General features: G+C 47.5%; 1 protein-coding gene across 3 annotated transcripts in view; it reads right to left on the bottom strand.

Annotated features, from left to right (window-relative positions):
• The window catches only part of ZFP64 (ZFP64 zinc finger protein), an 84,271-nt gene extending 61,287 nt beyond the window's left edge, over positions 1-22,984 (bottom strand). Inside the window, exons 1-5 of one of the 3 annotated variants that reach the window (XM_045808451.2) lie at positions 22,425-22,984; positions 18,773-19,012; positions 6,536-6,697; positions 5,289-5,351; positions 2,754-3,005 (exon numbers count right to left, since the gene is read on the bottom strand). In XM_045808451.2, the coding sequence (XP_045664407.1) occupies positions 2,754-3,005; positions 5,289-5,351; positions 6,536-6,697; positions 18,773-19,012; positions 22,425-22,470 (763 nt within the window). In that variant the 5' untranslated portion in view covers positions 22,471-22,984. The remainder of the gene's footprint in view (positions 1-2,753; positions 3,006-5,288; positions 5,352-6,535; positions 6,698-18,772; positions 19,013-22,424) is intronic. The other 2 variants (XM_045808450.2, XM_045808449.2) reach the window with 2 other exon arrangements.
• Between the last annotated feature and the right edge of the window lie 618 nt (positions 22,985-23,602).

The following is a 23,602-nucleotide window of genomic DNA, read 5'->3' as shown; positions in this document are numbered from 1 at the left end:
CTCCTCCAACACAGGCCGGGGAGGTTTCTGAAGAAAATCAGTTGGCCATCGGTCACACCTATGTCTTAACTTGCTTTAGCAGATTACAAAGTCTCACCACCTCGCCTCCCTCCCCGTAGCCACGGCCTCTGCCATGTGTGCAATTATGTGTGGTCTCCGGACAGAGGCAGGATGACCTGCCATGACCCTCGACAACCATGTGATTGGATTTGGCTGATGGTATCTTCAGTAGACCTGATATGAGTAATGCCTTGAAACGGGCTTGTACACTGGGTTTTGCTTGCCTGCACCTGTCAGCCATCGCCATGAGAAGATCAAGGCTGGCTACGCGTGCTGGTCCCAGGAGGAGGGGGACAGAAAGGTGAAGCAGCGCTGGATTCCCGCAGCCAAGAGCAGTGGGCAGGTTGCTCACAGACAGCAGATTCCAGACACGTAAGTGAGTCCAGCCAAGATCAGAACTGCCGAGGTGATCCCCCGCTGATCCCCAGCATGCCAACAGAAAAGGGATGTCGTGGTGTCCACTGAGGTTTTGTGGGAGTATTTGTTACGCTGCATTAGTGTGACAATGGATAGCCAATACAGAGATTGGCATCTAGAAACAAGAGTGCTGTCATAACAGAAGATTAAAATAATGTAGCATTGGCTTTGGGACCGGGCGGCAAGGAAAGACTGGAGAAGTGGCAGGGCACACTGTTTAATGGCAAACATTTGGTCCAACTGTCACCTGTAGTAAGTTAGAAGACAGAGAATATAATACACCTATTGAATCTGGGACTTGAGCAAAGAGATTAATTTCGGGCAGAACAGTGAAAGTGCCTCACGAGCTGCATATGATGAGGTCCTATAAGGAAGAGACAGACTCACACAAGAACTGGCCATTTTCTAAATGGAATTTCGAGAGAATAGAGCAAACCAAAGATGTGCTGGGTTAGATAACATTTCTCATCTCCAACCAGCAAACGATTTTCAAAGAAAGACAGAAGCTGGGGGACAAAGGTCATATCCAGGGATGTGATCTCAAGGGGAAGACCGAACGAGAAATGAGGGGTGTGAAGGTAAGGTTCTTCGTTAAAATCTCCAAAAGAATTAACTTGGTGCCAAGTACGTTCTCCAGCTGGACAAGGATTCCTAAGAACGTCAAGGGTTCAGCCACAGAAGGTTATATGCCAAAAGTGCCTACAGTTGGATTCAGAGGAAAGGAGAGTCTCTGAAGGAATTGTGACTTTCGGCACACAGACACATAGGAAACTCACAAAATTTTGCACATGGCTCTACCAGCAAACCTGTCACCATCATCAGCCGAAAAGAGCCCTAATTTTGGTAGGCAGGAAGCAGGCTGAGAAAGTTTCGCAAAGCTGCTTTTTCCACTATGTTTCGGAAGTGGCTCGGGCAGCTGAAGGGAAGGATGCTGCAGTGGGCGGAGTCAGGAATCAGGGAGCTGAGCTGAGGCCCCATCAGGGAACACGCCCAGTCCCCAGAGTGAGGAGACCTGGGGACATGTGCCCAGAGGGATTCTGGGAATCCGTGGAGCTGTGACTGCCGTTCTTCCCCTTTCCAATAGCAGGATTACTGGAGTTACCCTGCCTCTGTGTCACCACTGTACACGGGGAATGTAGGAACAGGCCACTTGTCTTTTTTACTTCAAAGGAACTCTAGTCAAGAGAAGCCATATCCAGACCCGGCAAAGATCATGGGATCCTGGTGTTTGAGCCTGATCCTGTGATGGGGTGTGACTTATGTGGGTCTTGGGAAGGCATGATTACCTCCACATGTCCAAGTTGTAGTGTGACAGCGTGGTGGACTGTGGTAGTTTGCAAAAATGGTTCCAGTTCTTTCCCCTTCCTCCTACCTCTGGCCTTTGCCCTGTCATCTCGTGGTGACCTCCCATCGTGGGTGAGCCCAGCCCCAACCCTGATGCCAGGCCCCACCACATAGCCTGCTTCAGCCAATGGGAGGCAAGCAGAGGCTGGAAATGGGCTTACCCACTGGGACGTGTTGGCTTGTACCCCTGCCGCTGTCATGAGAAGGACAAGACTGGGGTGGCCCACTGGTCCAAAAGGAGGATGAGAGGCATGTGGGGCAGAGCCGGACCACCCAGCTAAGGCAAGGGGACAGCCAGCTAACCCACAGGCAGCCCATCTCCAGCCAAGGTCAGTGGACACCTAGCCTCTCCCCCAACATGTGACTGAGCCAGTCAAGATCAAGAGTGTCTAGCCAACTGGCTCGACCTGAAGTATGTGAGCAATAATTGCTTATTACAATCTGCCACCGAGGTTTTATAGTGACTGTCACACAGCATCACTGTATCCACAGCTAACTAATACACTCGCCAAAAGGAAACGTCCATGATTGGTTAAGTGACCTACGCTGCTGAGTTTTTCCATGACACTGTCCCATGCTCAATTCATCTGAGTATACTTCCAAAATGACCGGAATGCAGAAACTATGCGGACATTCATTAAAAATGCATTGTTTGTATTTATATCTCGATTTCATTTAGCTCGCCTCCTCCTTCCACACTTCCTAGCGAGTAAGTTACCAAGTGGCGTAAAGACAGATGAGATTACCAACTCGATGTTTTTTCCCCTCATCGATGGAGAAAGGCACTCGTGGGTGGACGCCAAGGGACCCCGCAAACAGCGCAACGAGCAGACGTCCCCGTTCGTTGACTTAGACCGCGAGCCGGTGCGTTAAGGCGCTTTTCCGCCGCGGGCGGCGAGGAGCCCGGCGAGAGAGCAGCGGGAGGGACCTACCTGTGTGCGAGCGCAGGTGCACGGTGAGCTGGCTGGAGTTGCGGCTGGCGTAGGGGCAGATCTGGCACTTGAAGGGCCGCTCGTCCGAGTGGATGCGGAGGTGCTTGTTGAGGCTGCTGCTGTCGGCCGCCGCGTAGTCACACGTCTTGCACTTGTACGGCTTCACGCCCGTGTGGCAACGCATGTGCGTCTTGAGCTTATCCTTCCGGCTGAAGCACTTGCCGCAGACTTCGCACTTGTGGGGCTTGTCTCCTTCAAACACACACACAGGTGGCATCAGAAAACAACAGGGAAGAAGAAAAAGGCTTCCGTCCCCCCTCCTGCCTTAGGATAAGAGGAACACGCGGTCACCGAAGAATAGTCCGGAAAGCCCCAAAGCTAGATAGAACGCTTGCCAAGGGCTAACATCTTGGGAGAGGGGGGGAGTTTCTTCTCTTTTGCCTCTTGCCATTTTCTAGTTTTTCCTACATCGAATATGGATTCCTTATTAATTAAAAACAGAAGGCGACTCCACTGTCTAAAGGAGAGCTAAGTAAAATGAGGAACTGTTCATGGTCTCGTTCCGTTCTGTCCTTCTCCCTTTTTTTCAGAGACACACCCTAAAGCTCAGAGGCTCTAAGTTTTCGGAGAGCTCCAGACTGAGCAGCTCAAGGCCACCTTCCCCAGCCCCCCGGCAGCCAGGAACCATTCTGCGGCGGGTCCCTGCCAATGAAAGGGCGGAGAGGGTCAATGTGTCCCTTTTGCAAAGGGACATTGCTTGCCTTTTACTCTCCTCTTTCCGCCCTTCCTGCCAGCCCTTTCCAAGACATGGGGTGAACTGGCAGGTGAGGGCAGCTTGCCTGCAGACGGAGGATCTCGTGACATGATGCATTTTAATGACCCAGAAGGAACTTAAGTCCCCAGCTGATCTTGTAGGACAGAGCCGCCTACTTGCTCCAGACCACCTGCTCACCTCCCGACAGTCAGAAACCCCTACGTGTGTGAGCTGGGTGGGGTCTCTGTCACAGCAGTTCCATCTGTACTCGCTAATGTACTTACTACCTGTGAATGACCGCTGATTTTTTGATGGGTATCTCTCCGATTATTTGTGTGTGTGTGTGTGTGCGTGTATTGGGTACAAAAAACTTCTTGGCTAACATCAATTTAAATACTTTCTGAAAGACACTGTGCCTCTCAATGATTTTCCTCAGTCCTCTCAACAACTGGGATTAGACCCCATGACAGTCTTGCTTTCTGAGCCAAACACAACAGTGCCTCCCCAATGACTGCTTTCTTGCACTTAAAATAATTCGATCGTCTTGTCACATCGTTACATCGCTACAACATGATTTTTAAAAGCTCAAGTATGGATGGACGTACCATAAATTATTGAACCAGTTTCCTACTTGGCCACTGAAAAGAATGAAGCAGGTATGTACCAGTGAGGTGGAAAGATGACCAATATTGAGCGGAAAACAGCACTATGCAGTGAGAGTATATATACCATTAACTTAATAAGAGATGGAAAAAGTAGATTCTGTACGTTTTTTAGGTCCAGGATAGGCATGCTAAAATTTAAGAATGAGACACAGTAGACTTTGAAGACTGGTGATTTTGGGCTTATACTGAATACGGAAATGGGCTGTGAGTCAGGATTTCCCCTGTTTACTGTATATATTAAAAACATCTTTTGGCTAAATCCTAAACAGCCAAGTGCTAAAATCAGTTGTCAGCCAACGCTGATCCCTGCTGTTCTAGAGTAAACATCTGGGATTTAAGAATATACCTAAAAGGGTATGAAAGATTATAATTTTATTAATAAAAATGTTAGTTAATGTTGACAATTTAAAAGTCCACAAACAGGAATTTCTCATGATTGTCAGCGGCCCATTAGCTCCTGTGGTCGCCAGGCGGTGTATCTGCCACACCGGCCGGCCGCCAGATGCTGGAGAAGGAGGATGGTTTCCGGTGAGCAGGGAGCCCGACGCGGGGCTCCATCCCAGGACCCTGGGATCATGACCTGAGCTGAAGGCAGACGCTTAACTGACTGAGCCACCCAGATGCCCCTTACCCTCTCCTTTAAAAAAAAAAAGTATTTATTAAATTTCACTTTCAAAATGGCAAAAATAACACACACACACTCTGTGTCCAGTGATGCAGTAAAGATTCATAAAAAAATGGACAATTCTTCCCCCTTCTTCCTTTCTTTAGCAATCATTACACATACACACATTTATAGGACCATCTCTTCAAAATAAGAATATGTACACTTAAGTTTTAATTAATTCTGGCAGATTGTCAAAATGGTTGGAGCCGTTCACACTTCCACTAGCTAAGTTTGCTCATATCTGTTCCAGCACTGGATTTTATTGCTTTCCACATTTTCTGCCAAAATCACGTACAGAAACAGCACCTTATTTTTACTGAATTTGTGTTTATAATCCCGTGACAACCAGCGAGGTTCCATGTCCTATCACATGTCTGACTTGTCCGGACGCCCGGCTCCTAGCACAGAGCACATGCTCTGGGATCATGTGCCACAGAAATGTTACTTACCAGTGTGAATTTTTAAATGACGCTCCATGTCCTTCATGCCATAGGCAGTCTTGAATTGGCAACCTTAAAAAGCCAAGAAAAGATTAATTATAAAGGGAAACATAGTAACCTAAGGATGGAGAAACCTGGCAGAAACTTCCTTAACCAAGTGATGAGAGTAAACCCCAGTAAGCAGGACAAACAGGTTTCAAGTGTCTCCTGATACGATGCCCTCGGAAGGACACACACCCCGTCTGTGCTTCCTGCCCAAACTGCCGAGCCTCAATCTCATCTTGGGGGAACATCAGCCAAACCCACACTAAGGAACTTTTTACAAAATAACTGGCGTACTTTGCAAAAATGTCTGTAGGTCATGAAAGACCAAAGTTTAGGATTCAAGGAAACTAGAGAGACAGGAAAAGTCAAAGCAATGTGTGATTGTGAACTGGGTCCCAAACCAGGGAAAATGTGTTTCTTTTGCTACAGAGAACATGAGTGAGACGTTAGTAAAATCTTAATAAGGTCAGTGGTTTGGTAAGAGTGCGTATAAATGCCAACTTCCTTTTTTTTACAGTAAACTCTGCCCAACGTGGGGCTTGAACTCACAACCCCAAGACTGAGTCACATGCTCCTCTGACTGAGCCAGCCAGATGCCCTTAAATATTAATTTCCTGATTTTGATAATTGTGCTGTGGTTTATAAAAGAACTTCCTTGGTTCTAGGAAATATACATCGAGGTATTTAGGGGTAAAGGGATATCCTGTCTGCAACTTACTCTAAAATGGCTTTTGGGGAAAAGTATGTATATACAGAAAGAATGATAAAGCAAATACAATATGTTAACATTTGGGAAATCTGGATGAAGGGCATACATAAATTTTTGTGCTATTTTTGCAGCTTTTCTGTGAGTCTGAAATTATTTCCAAATAAAAAGTTATTATTATTATTATTTTTAAAGGAAACTGCAATCTTTCTGGATATCTTCCCAAGCCATAGCAGGGAAAGAAATATTCACAGTAACCTGGATCTTTGCAAGGCTCATTTCAAAGGCCCGTGTCTGTAAAAGTCTTAGAGTCCACCTGCGCAGTGACCAGGGACAGCGAGACAGGTTGCATGTAATGATGTAAATGCTGGGGGGGGGGATGCTGATTTTAAAGCCCGCCAGTTTAGAGCACATCTAATTCCAGTTCAGGAATTCATGACCTACAGCCCTGGAATCTGTTCCACGTCGCGTCCTCTCCACAAGCAGGACACAATGCCGCCTTTACCTGGATAGCAACAGTTGAGCCTTTTCTGAGCAGGTGGTGCTGTGGGCTTTTTGGCACGGGACTTGGCAGGGAGAGAGATGACCGTGGCTGTCTGGTTTTCATTGCTTTCCGTGGGCAGATAAGTTTGATAGCCATGTTCAAAAACAAATTCTGGAGCTGAAACTAAAAGACAGGATGATTATTAGATTTCATAAAATGAATACCCAAAAGCTTTATTCCCTTTGCCTACCTTCCTTTCTAGAGAACAAACAGGCTAAATTGCTTCCCCAGTCTCTTTTGCTGCTTAAGGGTAATCCTGTGACCCCATTCTAGTCAGTGAGACACTAGACAACATATGTTGGGGGGCTTCTCCAGGGAAAAGATTTTCTCCCTGATTTAAAAAAAAAAAAAAAAAGAGGCAGTTGAGGAAAAGCTCATTTGCCATCCTGGTCGCCCATTTCCTGTCTTTGTTGGAGTGAAGACGTGATGCCTGGATCTGTGGCAGCCACTGTGTAACCATAAGGGGAGAGAAAGAAAATCTGATGTTGAGCCAGAGCTCTGAACTATCCAAATCTAGACTTATTAAATAAACAAGAAATGCCCCTGTCGTCTATACCAGGCAAGCTTTCTACTATCTCCAGCCAAATGCATTTGGTACTTTCATAAGCTTTATCACAAAATCCTACCAAACAGCTGGAAAGAAACTGATCAAAGGAATTCTGGCCCAAACTACAAGTACTCTCTAAAAACACACGTTTTCCTAAAAGAAATCCTTGCGTTCTTACTGAAGTTTTCAGAGGGGAAAAAAGGAGAGCTCAAACAACTTTATCACCTTTAGCTTTATATTCGTCGTTACAAAAGATAAAGTAGACAGCCTCTAATTTCTCTTTCTGCTAATAAAAATTTTCGTGACTACTTTGTTGACTAAATTTATGGTTTGGGTTTGGAAATATTTTCTTCCTTTATTACACGTCATTTGTCCCACGCAGATCTGGTTTCACAGGAGGAGTCGATATGACCAGTGGGGGTCTGTGCGTTGGGTGAGTTTGTCAGGCTGAGAGGCCCTAATGATGACTCTGAGAGCCACTGTCATAATCTGAGTCACTGAGGCACCACTTTCGGCATTTCTGCCACTGTATTTACAGCAGATCCTTACTGAAATCGGCGCAGGCCTAACGTCACTACCTATTTCGGCTTTGCCTCGAGCAGTAATATCCACGTCACAGGTCTGCGGTGCTAGTTATATTTTCTCGTAAAACAAACATCATCTTTCTTTGAATCTCAGATCTCATAGATTGTGAGATGCACCGTTATTATATGTACAATAAATTAAAAAGCTGCCGATTATTAGGAAGCAATGCTTTCATATTCCTTATGTTTAATGAAATTCCTTAGAAATTGTGTATTTATTGAATGAATTATTTTCGATTTCTTTGAGCATCTGCCAGGAAACCCAGGTTCCTTATCTCCCCCTCCTGAGCACCTCTGGCAACGACAGCATCACTGATGTCGATCCAACAGCACCTGGGTTCTACCAGCATTTGCTATTCGAGTAAATGGTTTCAGGGTTTCGATTGCCATGTACACGGGGATGTTAAGTGGCTTTTGTTTAAAGTTGGCTGGAAGATTCTGACAAACGGATGTTCTGTCTTCACGCCAAGTCCCTTAGACGCCTGGATCAACCACACCAGCCTCTTGTTGAAACGGTTCATCTCCTCTGTGGGGTTTGGCTGTTGCTCCTGCCTCCACTGCTCTGCTCGGTTCTCAAAGTGGGGTTCCCAGCCAGCAGCATGGGACCTAGGGAGGAACCTGCTACGAAGGCAGGTCCTCAGGCCCTGCCCCAGGGCAATGAATCGGAACCTCTGGGGTGGACCCAGCCTGGCAACCTGTGTTCTGACAAGCCACTCAGGACCCACCCTGTCAAGTTTGAGAACCACCGGCGTACACCGTCCTTTTCCATGTACGTCATGAGTGAAACTTCACCCAACTTTGTCTAAGGGAGGGAATCCCTCTTTCCTGGTTGTTGCTTTGCAAGAACTGCTGTTATTCCTCCAAAAACAACCATTCGCTTTGTTCATATCAAGTGGACCCCCGCTACTGTCTGCAAGTATTTCTAGGTACACAGTTACTTCTCATCCGTAACCGGAATCATCGCCCAGTGTCTTGGAAGATGTTTCGACGATGAGGCTCAATACACGAGAGTTCCAAACAATGCAAACCACCTGCCGAAGCGACAGAACACGTCCGATGATGTTCAAGCTCGTTCACAGGCTCCCAAAGACTTTTTTCTTTTCTCTTTTTTTTGGTGACTGCGTCTTGGTTGACAGCAATCTCGTTGACCCTGACATGCACCTCCATTTCAGATATGTTAAAGTCTATCTTTGAATTGATATGAGTCCAGGTCCAGCCACTTACTCTGTGTGTGACCTTAGGCCAGGTACATAACCTCGCTCTTAAAAAAAAAAAAAGATTTATTTATTTTGGAGCAAGAGCAAGAAAGAAGGTATGAGTGAGCAGGGGGAGGGGCAGAGGAAGGGGGGGAACAGAAAGAGAGAGAGACAGAATCTCAAGCAGACTCTGCACTGAGCACAGAGCCCAACGTGGGGCTTGACCTCACGACCCTGAGACCATGACCTGAGCCAAAGCCAAGAGTCAGATGCCTAACCAACTGAGCCACCCAGGTGTCCCTACGTAACCTCTCTGAGCCTCACTTTCCTCACCTGGGGAATGGGGACAATTTCTATCCCTATCTCCTAGGGCTGCTGTGAAGACTGTAAATCAGGCACATAAAACTGTTAGTGCTGTTGTCATTATTCGCAGATTTATCCAGCAAATATTGATGAAGGACCTACTACGTGTACACCTACTGTATGCACTGTTCTAGGCACTAGAAACACATCAGTGAGCCAAAGGGACAAGAATCCCTGCGTTCATGGAGCTGACACGGGAGTGGTGCAGGCAATAAGTAATGTAAACATATGCTATCTAGCGAATACAGACACAGAGCTAAATGCTATGGAGAAAAATGCAGCAGCGAAGGGGTCCAGGGAGTGCTGGGGCGCATGCAGTTTTAAGTAGGGTGATCCACAAAGGCCTCAGACAGAAGGTGACACTTCGGAATGTGGAAGCACAAAATTATTAACAGTTTCTGTTGCAGGTGGCTGGAAATCAACAGCCAACCAAGGGGCCTTGGGGCATCTGGTTACCAAGTCTTGCTGGAGCCTCTTAGCTGGCTTTCTAGAGGGTCACCCTTTCCCATCTATCCCCCACACCCGGCTTCTTTCCGGGATGCCCAGGAAGAGCAGGGCCTACAGATACCCCAGGGAAAGGCTTCAAGTGGCCTTGGTCACTGGGGGGCTGCGTCAGGCCCTTTAGGTGTTTGAGTGTGATCTGATGTTGGAGTCGCACGCATTCCCAGATGTGTAGGGTCCCATTGACCGGAGGCCGACTCTTTGCAAGAGCTCAGAGCCTCATCTTCTCTGGCGTGGCTGTCAAAGTCAAGCCCCATGTTTACTGAGATCAGCCCCCCATACCTTCCAGGAGCTCACAGCCTCACACACCTGCTGCGGGCTTTCGCTTTGTTTTTCTGCCTCCCGGGGATTTCCCTTGCTGTGCTGTGTGTCCGGGTGTGCACCCGAGAGCCTGTTCGTTGCAGTTAGCCCTGGTGTGTAGCGGGAGCCCCTCAGGTATCCAGTGACGTAGTTACGATGCTACTTAAAATGTAAGACTGTTCTATGAACCAAAATCTTTCTCCCTGAGGTCGTACCCATCAGCGTCTGAACCCGCTGGGCTCACGTGGAATAGCTCCTTTTCCACAAAGCTGTCCTTCAGCTTTTGGCAGTCTTCCGACCCATTTTGCTTCTTGCTTTTCTTTTTCAATTTAAAAACTCCGCTTTGTTTTCTTTTCTTTTTAAATTAAAAACTATATGTGTATATATATATATATATCTTTAAAGATTTTAGTTTTAAGTCATCTCTACATCCAACGTGGGGCTCGAACTCACAACCCCGAGATCAAAAGTCACATGTTCCACCAATTGAGTATTCCAGGCACCCCTGTATTGTTTTTTATTTTTTTAAATAAAAGTAAACACTAATTGTAGAAAGTCTAGGGAGTACAGAATAAGCGTAGAGAAGAAAACAAAACTGCCCAAGGTGGCCATGGCAATATCCTGCGTGACAATATACACCCCTTCATTATATGCTCATTATATACTGTACGTTTTCTCTAAGGCATTTATCTCTACTGTGATTAAATAATTACTCGGGAAATTATTTAATGGCCACCCTCCTTCCTTTGGTTGGATAAACCACCTGAGAACATACCTGTCCTCTCCATCACTGTCTCCCTTCACCTAATGCAGAACTTGACAAAGGACAGGGGCTTAAAGGACATTTGTGAATTAAGGATCCACCTAATGGCTAAGACATTTCTTTGTATAAAGATTTCAAAAGTATAAAACTGGCATTGTGGCTTAAATCATTTAGTCTCCTTCTTTGTTAAAAAATTTCGCCATTTGAAGATGTATGCCACCCTATCATTCATCCAAAACACAATTTCGAATGGCTACATACTATTACTTCATTTTGGTTGTGGCATGGCTCAATGATCTATTCTCATCTTTGACACTGAGTTGGTTTCTAGGTATTATTTTTTATAAATAACACCTACCCCAAATTTTTAACTGACCTCTAGCTTCTTTGGATACATTCCTCTAAAAGTTGAAGAACTGGTCTGAATGGTATGGTCATTTAATTGCTTGCTGATACATAATTATAAGATCCTTCCCAAAAATCTAAATCCATTTACATTCTCCCCTTTACTTTCCCTAGCTTGCTGGCTATTAGGACAAAATACAGTCAGTTTAGTGTCATGTGTATTTCTTTTGTAATTGGTGAGGATGAAACCCTTTCAACGTTTTTTATCCATTCCCATACCTTCTGTACCGAACTCCGTTTATGCTATTAGCTTTTTTTTTTCCTATTGAATTTCACTTTTTTTTCTCATCGACATGTACATGAGCTTTACAGATGAAGGATATTACTACATTGTCATATATTCGAATCGATTGCTTTTTTCTTCCTACGTTGACCAGGCCAATGATTCACATTTAGGTTTTTGGATCCAATTGCAAACTCAGAATTCGTTTCCTGAGAGAAAAGGGTTTTCACACACGTGATGCACAGGGACCCCACCAGCCAAGAGCCCCCGGGTGAGCCCTCCTCCAGGCTCCCATTCCTGACTCCACCCCCTCCCTCTGCCGCAGCTGATTGGTCCAGCAGCAGATACCTGACAGGGACCGAGCCAATCAGACCCGCTTGCCCTGAAGGTAGGGATTGGGACCGAGATACCTCGGTTTCGTGTGAACTTTCCTTGAGGGGTGGGGTGGGGAAGACGGCATTAAGCTTGGGGGCAGTAAGGCAGACAAGCTTCTTGGGATCTTGGGATCCATCTGGGGATCTCTTTATAACACAGATTCGATTCAGTTCTTAAAACAAGCCCTCATTGGCTGATTTAAATTCCCAGGACCCCACTCAGAGCCACAGAGATGTTACCCCAAGGGGAAGGGGGTTTGGGTATCTGCATGGTTCACCTGAGCTTCAGGGGGTTCTGAGGCACGAACAAGTTTGAGAAATACTGTCATGAGAACTCTTCCAAGGGGTGGTCAAGAGCACAGATTCTGGGGGGTTCTGGGTGGCTCAGTCGGTTGGGTGTCTGCCTTCCAATCGGGTCATGATCCGGGGGTCCTCGGATCGAGCCCCGCGTGGAGCTCCTTGCTGGGCAGGGAGCCTGCTTCTCCCTTTCTGTCTTTAAAATGGGGATAATAATTCTTCGCAACTGATTTGTGGTTCATATGGAGTGCTTAGAAAAGAGACGGCAACTAAGCACTACATTAGAATTCGCTGTTATTATTGTCAGATCCTCCCAGCAAATCATTACATGGCTTATCTTACTGAACTGCTCACCTGATCAACAACCTTCAATGGCTCCCCAGCTCTGTCAGAATAAAAGCCAGAGCTGAAGCATGGCTCCTACCGCATATGCTCTTTGTCATCTCTAGCCACGGCTACCAGATCTTGCCTGGAGCATCCCCACTTCTCAACCACCATCAGGAAATGCCCCTTCCCACCATCTTCCTCCCAAAGGCGAGTGAGTCTTTCAAGGCCTATTATACCTTTGCTCTCACCCATGATTTTCCCTCCGGCTTTCCCCATTGGCACCAATCTACTCCATTAACTCTCTGCACAGGCTATGCTTGTCACAGACGGCTGCGCTTGTATGTCTTATGACTAAATTCTCCCCCATGGGCTTGGAATTCTCCAACGGCAAGCTTCTCCACTATCTTGGCTCCGGCATCTGGCACAAAACAGTCCCAATGCTGCCCTCACGGGACCCTCCCAATGGGACAGACGCTGTGCCCCAGGCCATATGCACACTCATTTAAGGCTCACAGCTGCCCTTTCCTGTCTTCATTCCGTTAACTGGTTTATTGAGTGCCTATGATGTCCCAGGCCTGGTGTGGGGGGAGGGGTGCAGGAAAACAAGATGGATTAGGTCCCTGCTGGCAGGGAGATTTACAATCCAGTAAACTAGAAGGTAAACCACTCATTTGGGGCCCACAGGCCAAACTAAGCCTTCAGATTCTCTTTCGAGGCTTTCAAAATCAACTAGGTGGGCTGGATCTTCCCCATGTCAACGTCCTCTGGTCAGAGACCACCAGGGACATGGCTGTGGTAGAAGAAGTCTGTCGCTCAGTGCGACAAGGGAAATCTCATACCACGGGAGCCATGGGGTAGCTCAGTAACAGGGCTGCTACGAAGGACTCATTCCTGGTTGGGGGCTCACGTTAGGTGAGGTGTGGGGAGGCTGGAGGAAGCCTGCCCGGGAGCTGTCAGGAAGTGGGGAGAAGCCTAGGATTTGGTATCTTAATAATACTGAGCAGAGAAGGCTCGTCTGGCATAGACAGAGAAGCAACTGTCACTCAGATTAGTAGGGGAGGGGATGTTTGGTACCTTGTGCCTCAGACAGGAGGTGGGAGGGGTCCTGTTTTGGTCTTGTTCCATCACGGTCCCAGAGTGGCCCAGCTCATGCTGATGTCCTGTGAACTGTTTATGTTCACCAGGAGAACAGCACGGCCTACCTGTGAGAGCCAGCCCAGCTCCTAGTCCCACCAAGACATAGCTGGTGATGGTTGTCGGGCTGCTTTCCTTTCCCAGCGGGTTGTCCACAGGCCCTCCCACTCCCCATCGTGGCATATCTGCTGCTGCCTGGCCTCTGGGAGCATCTGAATCCACTTCTCTAGTGAACTACAGACTGTGTGTCACACAATTACTAGTTAATTGCAACTGAGATAAATAAGTGTTGGGTGGGGAAGCCGTGAAACACCTGACCTGGGGGGGAGGGGGAGAGGGAGAAATCATGGCTAGCTTCTAGGTGGAGGTGACTTTTAGCCTGGGACCAAAAGAGTAGGAATTCACCAGAAGGGGAAAGACCCTTCCAGGTCAAGAAATCAATTCAACTACTATTGGCTGGGGGCTTATCATGAGCCAGGTTCTGCACTATCATTTTCCCTGTGCTGTTTCCTTTTGTTTTCACAGCCCCCCGATTTGGTAAAGTCAGGAGAGCTAACCCTGACAGCTCTAAGTGTCTTGTATTTAGAAGCCCTGGCTAGAACCCTCAGAGGTGAGTACTGGCATGTTACAGTTGGGGCAACAGGCAATGAGATCCTGTTACATGCCCAAGGCTACCAGGTCAACAAGTGCTGCCACTGGGAATCGAACTCAGACAATCTGGTCCAGACCCTTTAACTATTAAGCCCTGTGGTCTTTCTATTTATTCTTGTCCCCATCTGAAAAATGAGACATCAGGAGCTCTTGTAATTCACCATGGTCAGGAGGCCCCTATGTTCCTATGTGGCCAAGATGCCAACTCAGGGGCCTAACTTCTAAGCCCCAAGATTTTCAGAACTTAGAAAATGCACGTGGGATGCTAATTGTTTTCACCGGCATCAATATCTCATGTTACCGCACCTGTAGGCAAGTTCTTAAACCAAATGCCAAACAAGAGGCAGCTTTCAAAGCTAGCAGGCAGAGAATACATTTTACTTTACACCCAACAATTATTAGACAGAGAAGGGGCAGAGATGAGCTGAGTGAGGAAGGGTTTGGCTTTAATCACAGCATGAGAGGCACAAACAAGTTGGGGCAATGTCTGGGTGAGAATATCTGGAGAAATCTGCCAGGGTCGGGGGGTCAGACTCTGGCCTTGAGCAGTGAGTGACTCCCCACGCTGGCTGAGACCTGGAATCCCCCAGGGGCTTGTTAGAAATACGGATGCCTCAGCCCCAGAGCTTCAAATTCAGAGGTGGAGCCCAGGCACCAGTATCTTTAACAAGCTCCCTGGGTATCCTGGTCCACAGGCGGGTGGGGAAACGGCCACTAAGTGGAACACCGAAGCCCGTGCAGGTGGAGAGTTGGGCCCAGAAAACCAAATGAAAGTGTGAAAGGAGGGGGGAAAAGCAGGCTACTGCATGTTTTGTGGCAGAGAAGCAGGAACGATGAGGAAGAGCCGCTGAGTCAGCCAGAGACGGAACATACTGCAAATCTCGCCACCTGTTCATTAATCTCTATGTTAATAAAAGCAGTTGTTTACTGAGCCCAATTATTCTATCCCAGACCATTTATGTGGATTATTACAGAGTCCTCCAATAACACAATGATTACTAGGTAATAGGCACCTAATTCTATTACCTAATAGTATTAGGTGCCACTCGAACCCCTTTTTTACAGATGAGAACTATTAAGGAGAGAGCAGAGGGTGACTTGCCCGCAGTCTAGGGCTGGTGGGTGGCAGACAGGCCCAGCAGTCTGTCCCTGGAATGGGTGGCTCCCCGAAACACCGAGCGGTGGGTGCCACCGTGAGCTGGGTCTCCAGGCCCTGCCTGAGCATACAGGATGACTGGCAAAACCCAGGCATGCCCCCAGTGAGTGGTCACAGGGCAGTGGAAATGCTGAGGGGAGGGGGAACGTCTTTGAGCAAAGACTAGGACAGAAGAAGCTGCAGGTATGTGGCTGCGGGGTCAGCTTTACTGACGGATGGGAGACTGGGGCAGCTGCTCGTTCCCTCAACAAAGACCGGTGCTGGGGGTCCAGTGGCGGACATGAGGGGTGCAGCTCCTGACCTCACAGTGCTTACGGCTCAGTGATGGTTTAATGACGGGGACCTGACCTGGTCCGGGGGAACAGCGTGTGTGTGGTGTCAGGGAAGGGGTCTCCGAGGAGACGCCTTTAAGCTCAGCTCGGACGTACGCATCAGGGCCAGTGCCAGGCAGATGGTACAAGACACACTCAGGCTCTGAGGCAAAGAAACGTGGCTCAGTTTGGAAAACAGAAGACTTCATCTTACAGAATGAAGGGGAGTGTCCTGAGATGAAACAAGGTCCCCTGTCGGGAAAAGTATTTCAGGAGAGGGAACAGCACAAGCAAAGCCTCAGAACCCAGAAAGGTATAACGGCCACACTGTGGGCCTTGAAGCCCCTGACGTGTTATAGGTTTCACACCCAGTGTGCGGGGTTACTGGGAGTTTGATTTTGAAGATGGTGAACAGGGAGAAGACCACTCAGGTAAAGGCCAAACCTAAGTCCCAGGACTGTGCTGAACTTGTGGTGGCCTGTTGGCCGTGTCTTCTCCCCACTTGCAGCTTCCCTTTGTCCAGGGTAAAATAAGAAGGTTGTACTCAGGCCCCTGCTAAGGTGGTTTTTAGTTTTAACACTTTCTTGGTGACTTCCTCGGGGATGATAATTAAGATAAACTCAGGAGAAAGTAGGAGAACCTCAGTGTGCCTTTCTTAAGGCTTGTGAGGTGATCAGGTAATTATATATTAGTGTTTTAAAAACTCAGCAGAAACATTATTTTGGATGCATTAAGGAGACAACCCCAAAACTTCGCTTATTGCTAAAAAAATTCAAACACCACACCAATACAAAATCAAGGGGTGAAAGTTGGTGCCCCTACTTTAGATGTTCTTTTCACCCCTCAGCTCCAAATTAACGCTCAATAAACACTGTCGGAGAAAAGCCTAGAAAAAACTTGTGGGCTCAATAAGGCTAATCAATGTATTTCATTTGGCTGAAAAGGTTTTAGCATTTGGGCAATTTTACATTTTTCTGCTTCTCTGAAAAACCCAAATATCTCACTGACCGGATCCAAAGGGCAGCTATGCCTTTGGACGAGTCATGTATACTTACTCTACTTAACCGCAGTCCCCACCAGTCCCCATTACCTTACGCACAGCTTACTTCTTTCATTAACATTGCCTGGCTCATTCCTGTTCTAGAAGCTTGCCTTGAATATAATACTATGTATGCATGCATATGTGTGTGTGTGTGTTTTCACACTTCCCCTGAGAATCTCTGAGTCTCTACAAAGCTCTAGCTCCCCTTTTCAAGGCTAAGTCATATTTCATTGTCCGAATCTCCGATGTTTATTTATCTCATTCTCTCTTGATGTGTATAACAAAGGTTCCACTTTCTTTATAGCATATACTGTAAATGAATACTCTTATACGTCTGTTTATAAAATTTTATGGGATAAAGGGATAAGTGGACTTACTAGATAAATGTGTTTATGTACATTTTAAAATTTGAAAGATTTTAAATTTAAAAGATATCACAGAATTGCCCAGGTTACATAAATTTACATCCCCAGAAAATGAAAGCTGTGTCCTGTCCCAGGCCTTCTTTTGACTTGCATTAATTTAATTACTAAGGTGACAAAGCTTCCGTTTATGTTCAGTGGCCTATTATATATCATCTGCTGTCCCCTGCTGACTTTTTCATTTGGTTCTTTTTCTCCACTTTTATTGATTTTAGGAGTTCTTTATATATGAAGGACATTAAGCCTTAGTCATCTGTGCTGCAGTTTTTTTCCCCCAGTGTTGGTCTTCAGTTTTGTACATTGTTTTTACTTTGGGAAAATTGTAACTTTATTTGTAGCCGCATACAGGATGCTTTTTCTTTTGCCAGAGGGGGCCAGCCTGTCTTCTTTGGTAGGCATAGTATTGATATATGTACGTATCTATCTATATATAATTATTAGTATTACATATATAATGATATATATATTATATATATATATATTTTTTTAAGATTTTTATTTATTTATTTGACAGAGAGACAGCCAGCGAAAGAGGGAACACAGTAGGGGAAGTGGGAGAGGAAGAAGCAGGCTCCCAGCGGAGGAGCCCGATGTGGGACTCGATCCCGGAACGCTGGGATCACGCCCCGAGCCAAAGGCAGATGCTTAACGACTGCGCTACCCAGGCGCCCCTATATAATTATTTTTTAAAGACTTTATTTTTAAGTAATCTCTACACCCAACGTGGGGCTCGAACTCACAACCCCAAGATCAAGAGTCACATGTTCCACCAACTGAGTCAGCCAGGAGCCCCATATATTTTAATTTAAAAATCTGAATGCCTTTAGCTAGGAATACATTGTTTCTCCACAGGATCAAGCAGCGTCTGCGCGATCTAGTTCATAAATGGGTGACTTCACATTTTTAAAGTTGTCTAGTCCCTTGAGACAGATCATACAGGTGTAAGTATAGGTACATGTTAGTGAGTGTGTTCGTGTGTCTGTGTATGTGTATACTATTTACTCTAAAACTTTTATGGTTTCCCTGTGTACATTTAAATTTTGGATCTATCTGCAATTTATTTTTGGTGGAGTAAATGAACACAACCAAGAAGTAGGATGAACTTTTCTATTTTCCCAGCTGGCAGCACGGGGCAGGTGGGGGTGTGTGTGGGGGGGGGCGGTGGGGAGGCATTAATGCCTATTGGTAAATTAAAAAAACCAAACAGAACACCCATGTTTTCTGTCTCTTTATAAAAATCATGCAAATTCTGGGATCATACCCATACTCCCACCACCCAAAATAACTACTTTTTTCCCCCATGCAATGTATTTCCTACAAGTATTTTTTTTTCTTAGTACATATAGGTTTTTGTTTTAGAAATCTGCTTTTTGTCCGTTTGAACATGTGACAACATCTCTAACTGCTAACAGTTAATGCCTCCATCCAGCAGTTCCCAAACCTGGCTGGGCAGCTGGCTTCCCAGTGGAGCTTGTTAAAAATAATGAATCAGCAGCCCTACAGGGTGGACCCTGGGAATCTATATTTTTAATAAGTTCCACGGAGGTGTCTGGGATATAACCAGGCCAACTCTAACAGTCGCTCCCCCCCTCCCGGCCGTACCTGTGATCGTCTGGGTCTCTGAGGTGATCGTTCTGGTGGCGGTCTGTGTTTGGGTGGCGGGCACTGTTTCTTCAGATACAAATTGGACCGTGCTGGGGGCCGCCCCGGGCGTGCTGGTCAGCTGGCAGCCACTCTGCTTGTGAGCTACAAAGGCGTCCAGGTTGTTAAACTGCTGCTTGCAGATGCCACAGATGTGGATGTCCGGGGTGAGCTCAACCAGCACCGTGGTGCCACCTGGAACTCCATGGGACAAAGGGAAAGCCATGGGTTAATTAATTAATTAATTTCAAACAGCTTGCAATCACAACACAAACCAGATTCACAGTAGGAAAAAGGGCACAGTGGCAGAGATGGCTAGCTGCTGGCCCGATGTCCATTCTACCCCCCTCTTCTCCCTCAGCAGCAATGTTCCCAGACCCAAGTGACTGTTGCTCACCGGGGGACTAGTGGCATTTTATGCAAGAAAGCTCACTGAGGGGCGCCTGGGTGGCTCAGTCGGTTAAATGTCTGCCTTCGGTTCCGGTCATGATCCCGGGGTCCTGGGATCAAATCCCTGCTCAGCAGGGAACCTGCTTTTCCCTCTGCCTGCCGCTCCCCCTGCTTGTGCTCTCTCTCTCTCTCTCTGACAAATAAATAAATAAAATCTTAAAAAAAAAAAAAAAAAGAAAGAAAGAAAGTTCTTTGATGTGCAGGGCTGCTTGCACTTTGAAGGACCAGTAGTTGTGTCCTATCCTAAGGAAAGGTAGTTTTACTCCCCAGTCATTATGAAAGCCAATCCCTCCACTTTTACACCCCTCCTCTGCCCCTGCCATGAGAACTACTCAATCATCTTGGTCTCTTACATGCTTGGGAAGTTCTGGGAAGTTTGGCTTTCATGATAAAAAGGGATCAGACATGATTGGCACAGGTTCCCTCTTCTTTTGGCCTTGAATGCAGATGTGATGCCAGGAGTTTCTGCAACCATGTTGTTACTATGAGGAAAATGCTAAGATCGCTACAGATGCTGATCCCTACTTACTGATCCCCTGAATCAACTAATTCCAGACTTCTCATTAGGCTGGTATAGTTCAGTTACTTGTAGCCAAAATTCATTCCTAACTGATAGGGGCATTGTTTCTCAAGAGTAATGATGCCAAGAGTTAATACTGTGTTAACATTTACAAAGAACTCACCACAATATCTGGCACTATATTAGAAAGTGCTATGTAAATGTTGGTTAAATGAAGAAATACAATCAATTAATAAGTCTCTAATATGACTACCTTCATCTTTATTTTTAAAATTTTCTTTGCCTTATTGTAAGGAAACTCATGTTTATAACAGAAAATTTGGAAGAGAAGAAGCAGGGGGAAAATCACTCACCATCTTTCCACCTATGTGTATCATGAACCTTACAAAATATCTTCTTCCATTTATTTTCTTTATGCTTAAAAATTAAGATCATAATGTACTGTAAAATTAGTCTTTTCCCCACATAGTATCACATAAGCACTGTGGCTAGATCACTAAAATTTTTATAATTATTTAAAGGGTGGCTCAGTAGGTTAAGCACCCAAGTCTTGGTTTCAGCTCAGGTCATGATGTCATGGGTGTTGGGATGGAGCCCTGTGGCGGGCTCTGTGCGCACGGGGGCGTCTGCCTGAGATTCTCTCCTTCTGCCCCTCTCCCTACTCTCTCTCTCAAATAAATCAATCTTTAAAAATATATATGATTATCTAATAACACACTATTCTATGTTATCTATGCATCATAATCTAAGTACTTCTAAGGTCTTTATATTATTTCTAATTATCCTCAAATCTAAATCATATGAGAACCACCTTTGTGCATATACAGTTGGTATACATGAATCACAACTTTCTGAAAAGTTGTAAATATTTATATTTATGTTCAATTTTCTCCAAGTCAAGCTAAGACAAAAAAATCTCTGTGTGGAAACACAATTTGGTTGACTTGCTAAGGAGAGCTAGTCTGGGCTGTGTTGTAATGTTTTACAAGCCGTTCTGCAGAGCGCCCCGTGCACTTAAGTACATCGAAATCAATGGATGGAAGGAACGAAGGCGTTTCCATTCCCCTGGAACACTACCTCCCTGCAGCTGAGGCGCCCATGAGATTAACAGGAAAACAAGGAACCGGAGGTGACTGACATTGATGAGGATTCCTTAATGATCCAACAAGATTGATACCCAGTAGGAAAGGGTTTTAATGACAATATCTCCAGTATGTGGCAAGCACACTAATAATGACCTAGGCTTTCCTGAGAATCCTGACACTACAATTTACAAACCGTGACTTGGGCTTGATCTCTCTCATCTGTAAAATGGGTAGAAATTCCTGTTCCATAGGATGGTTAAGAGGATTAAATAACATGGTGCTTGTAAAGGGCCAGCACAGGGGTCCCCATGCCCCTGCACGATGCCTGGTGGGGTTATGACAGAGATACCCTATTTGAATGCGACAGTATTCCCCTCTGAAAATTTGGAATGATAAAAGATACCTAACCTCCTGTGTTTGTAGTGAGAATTAAAAGACCAAATAGAAAACACTGGGTACAGGTATGAGCTCAACAGCAACAATAAAGAATTCCTTTATCTTCACTATGTTCTCCAAACCTGTAACAGCATCAGAACAATTGGTGTGTGGTTGTGTGTGTGTGTGTGTGTGTGTGTGTGTGTGTGTGTTAAACATGGACATATCTGAGCTCCACTTCAAAGATACTGAGTGCTAACGGAGGTAGGGTGCAGGAGGGGCTGGTGTTTCGAGAAATCTGTGCTTTTCACAAGTTATGCAAGGAATACCCAGCCAAGTTTGGGAGGCAATGTCTACACAACAGCTAACAAGCTAAGCGCTTACTATGTGCCAGATGTCCTCAAACCCCTGTGCCAGGGGGTCGTTCTCAAACTGTGCGCAACCGAACCACTCAGGGTCTGGCCACAGATCCCCTCCCCCACGTCCCCCATCTAATGGGTGCGGCCCAGGGAGCTTTTTTTTTTTTTTTTAAATAAGTGCTCACGCTCCCAGGTGGCTGGTTTGCGCTCAGTCTCTGGACCACACTTTGGGAAACAATGCAGCGGGCGAAATCAAGTACTTGAATAAGGCTGCTGTCTCATCAGGAAAATTAAAATGCATCCCCAACTCAAAGAAAGCGACCACCGCCCCATTCCCCATTCAGATGTCCACCTTTAATGTGTAAAGGGCTTTCCAGTGCGCCGGCAAGCCCAGCGCGCCAGACTTCATGCAGCCCTCGGATCCCCAGACTTCAAGGATTTTGAGCCACCGAGCAGAAGTTTTCCCATCAGCTTAATCGCAGTTACCCCCAAATCCCCCCAAACTCCGCCGGGGGGGCGGGGAATGCCCCGAGGGGGTGGCGATTGTCTGAACGGCATGCCCTCCCCCACCGTTCCCTTACAAGGGGTCTTGCGAGGCTGGAGAGCGCCCCCCGCCTTGCACTGTGTTGGGTGCCCCCATCCTAAGCCTACTCCGGCGCCCCCTGCACAGCGCGCCCGCCGTGGTGCCCGAGACGCCGGCTCGGGGCCGTCACCCCGATTTCGGGGCCCCGGGCCTGCTCGCTGCGTCGCAGACGTGCTTGGGCCCGGGCCCCGGAGCGCGCACTGGGCCCCGGAGCGCGCACTGCGCCCGGAAAAGCACTTACTTTGCACCGAGCCCGGGAAGCTCTCGCCCTCGCTGCTCGCGTTCATGGCCACAGACTGGGAGGTCCCCGGCCGGCCGGGGTGCCAGGGTGGGGGGCGCTGATCTACATGGTGCAAGGACTTTTCCTTTTATTTTTCCACACCCCCCAGCCTTCCTTCTCCCAACTCCACCAGGCGGGGAGGACGGATGTAAAGCAAGCTCCACTTCCGCTGCCTAGAGGGCGCTGCCCGGGCCCGGCCGCCCCAGCCTGGCTTTGCATCAGCGGCTCCCGGGGGAAGCTGCGGGCCAATCCCGATGCCCGGGCCGCGCCGCCCGGGACCGCGGACTCCCCCGGGATCTGGACCGCGCACAAACGTCCCGGCGGGTTGGGCAACCGCTGGCGGCTCGGGATGCGCCCCCACCCCCGGCCGCGGCAGCCGGCGCCCGGCCCGCACCCCTGTGGTCGTGGCCCACGCGTTTGGCCTCCCCGGCTCCGGCGCCTTTGCACCTGCCGCCCTGGCCGTCTCGTCCCCAAGGCGTCGCTCCCGGGTCGCCGGGATGTTCTGCAGAGGGGACCGCGTCGAGCTGCGGTGGGGGGGTGGGGGGAGAGGTGCGCCCGGCGCGGCAAGCTAGGGAGAAATCCCAGCTGAGCGTCAGCGGCGGGCAAATCAGCAGAGCGCTGGGCGGGTCCCCTGCCCAGCTAGTGAAATAAAGAGGACAGTGATCACGTGGATCCTGAGAGTAACAACTAGGATCTATCGCCAAAGGCCCCCTGCTCCAGGGTTCTGCCCACTTTCTCGTGCACTGTCACCTGGAGGGCTGGCCAGAACACAGACCGCTGGGTCCGCCCCAGAGTTTCTCACTCATTAAGTCTGGGTCGAGGCCCGAGAACGAGCATTTCCAAGTTTCCAGCTGTTGGAAGACCCAGCTGTTGAAAGACACTGTCCTCTCTGATCTGTGTCGGCTTGGCCGACCGCATCTCCTACAACTCTCTCCTTTACTCAGGCTTCCGCGCCAAGCACTCGCCAGCCTCAGGTTTCCTGCGCTACGGTTCCCTCTGTATCCGCCTGCCGCCCTCCCTACTATCTTCGGATCTGGATTCAAACTCACATTCTTGGAGAGGCCAGTCTTGGCTAGCGCATTCTAATATTGAAGCTCCCTCTTACCCCACCCAACCGCTTCCTGTCTCTCTCTGGTCTG

The sequence above is a fragment of the Ursus americanus genome, chromosome 22 (assembly GCF_024610735.1).
Source record: "Ursus americanus isolate L20-20 chromosome 22, mUrsAme1.1.p, whole genome shotgun sequence".
In the NCBI taxonomy this organism is placed as follows: domain Eukaryota; kingdom Metazoa; phylum Chordata; class Mammalia; order Carnivora; family Ursidae; genus Ursus; species Ursus americanus.
The sequence above is the reverse complement of the archived record's forward strand: the minus strand, read 5'-3'. Positions and strand labels throughout refer to the sequence as shown.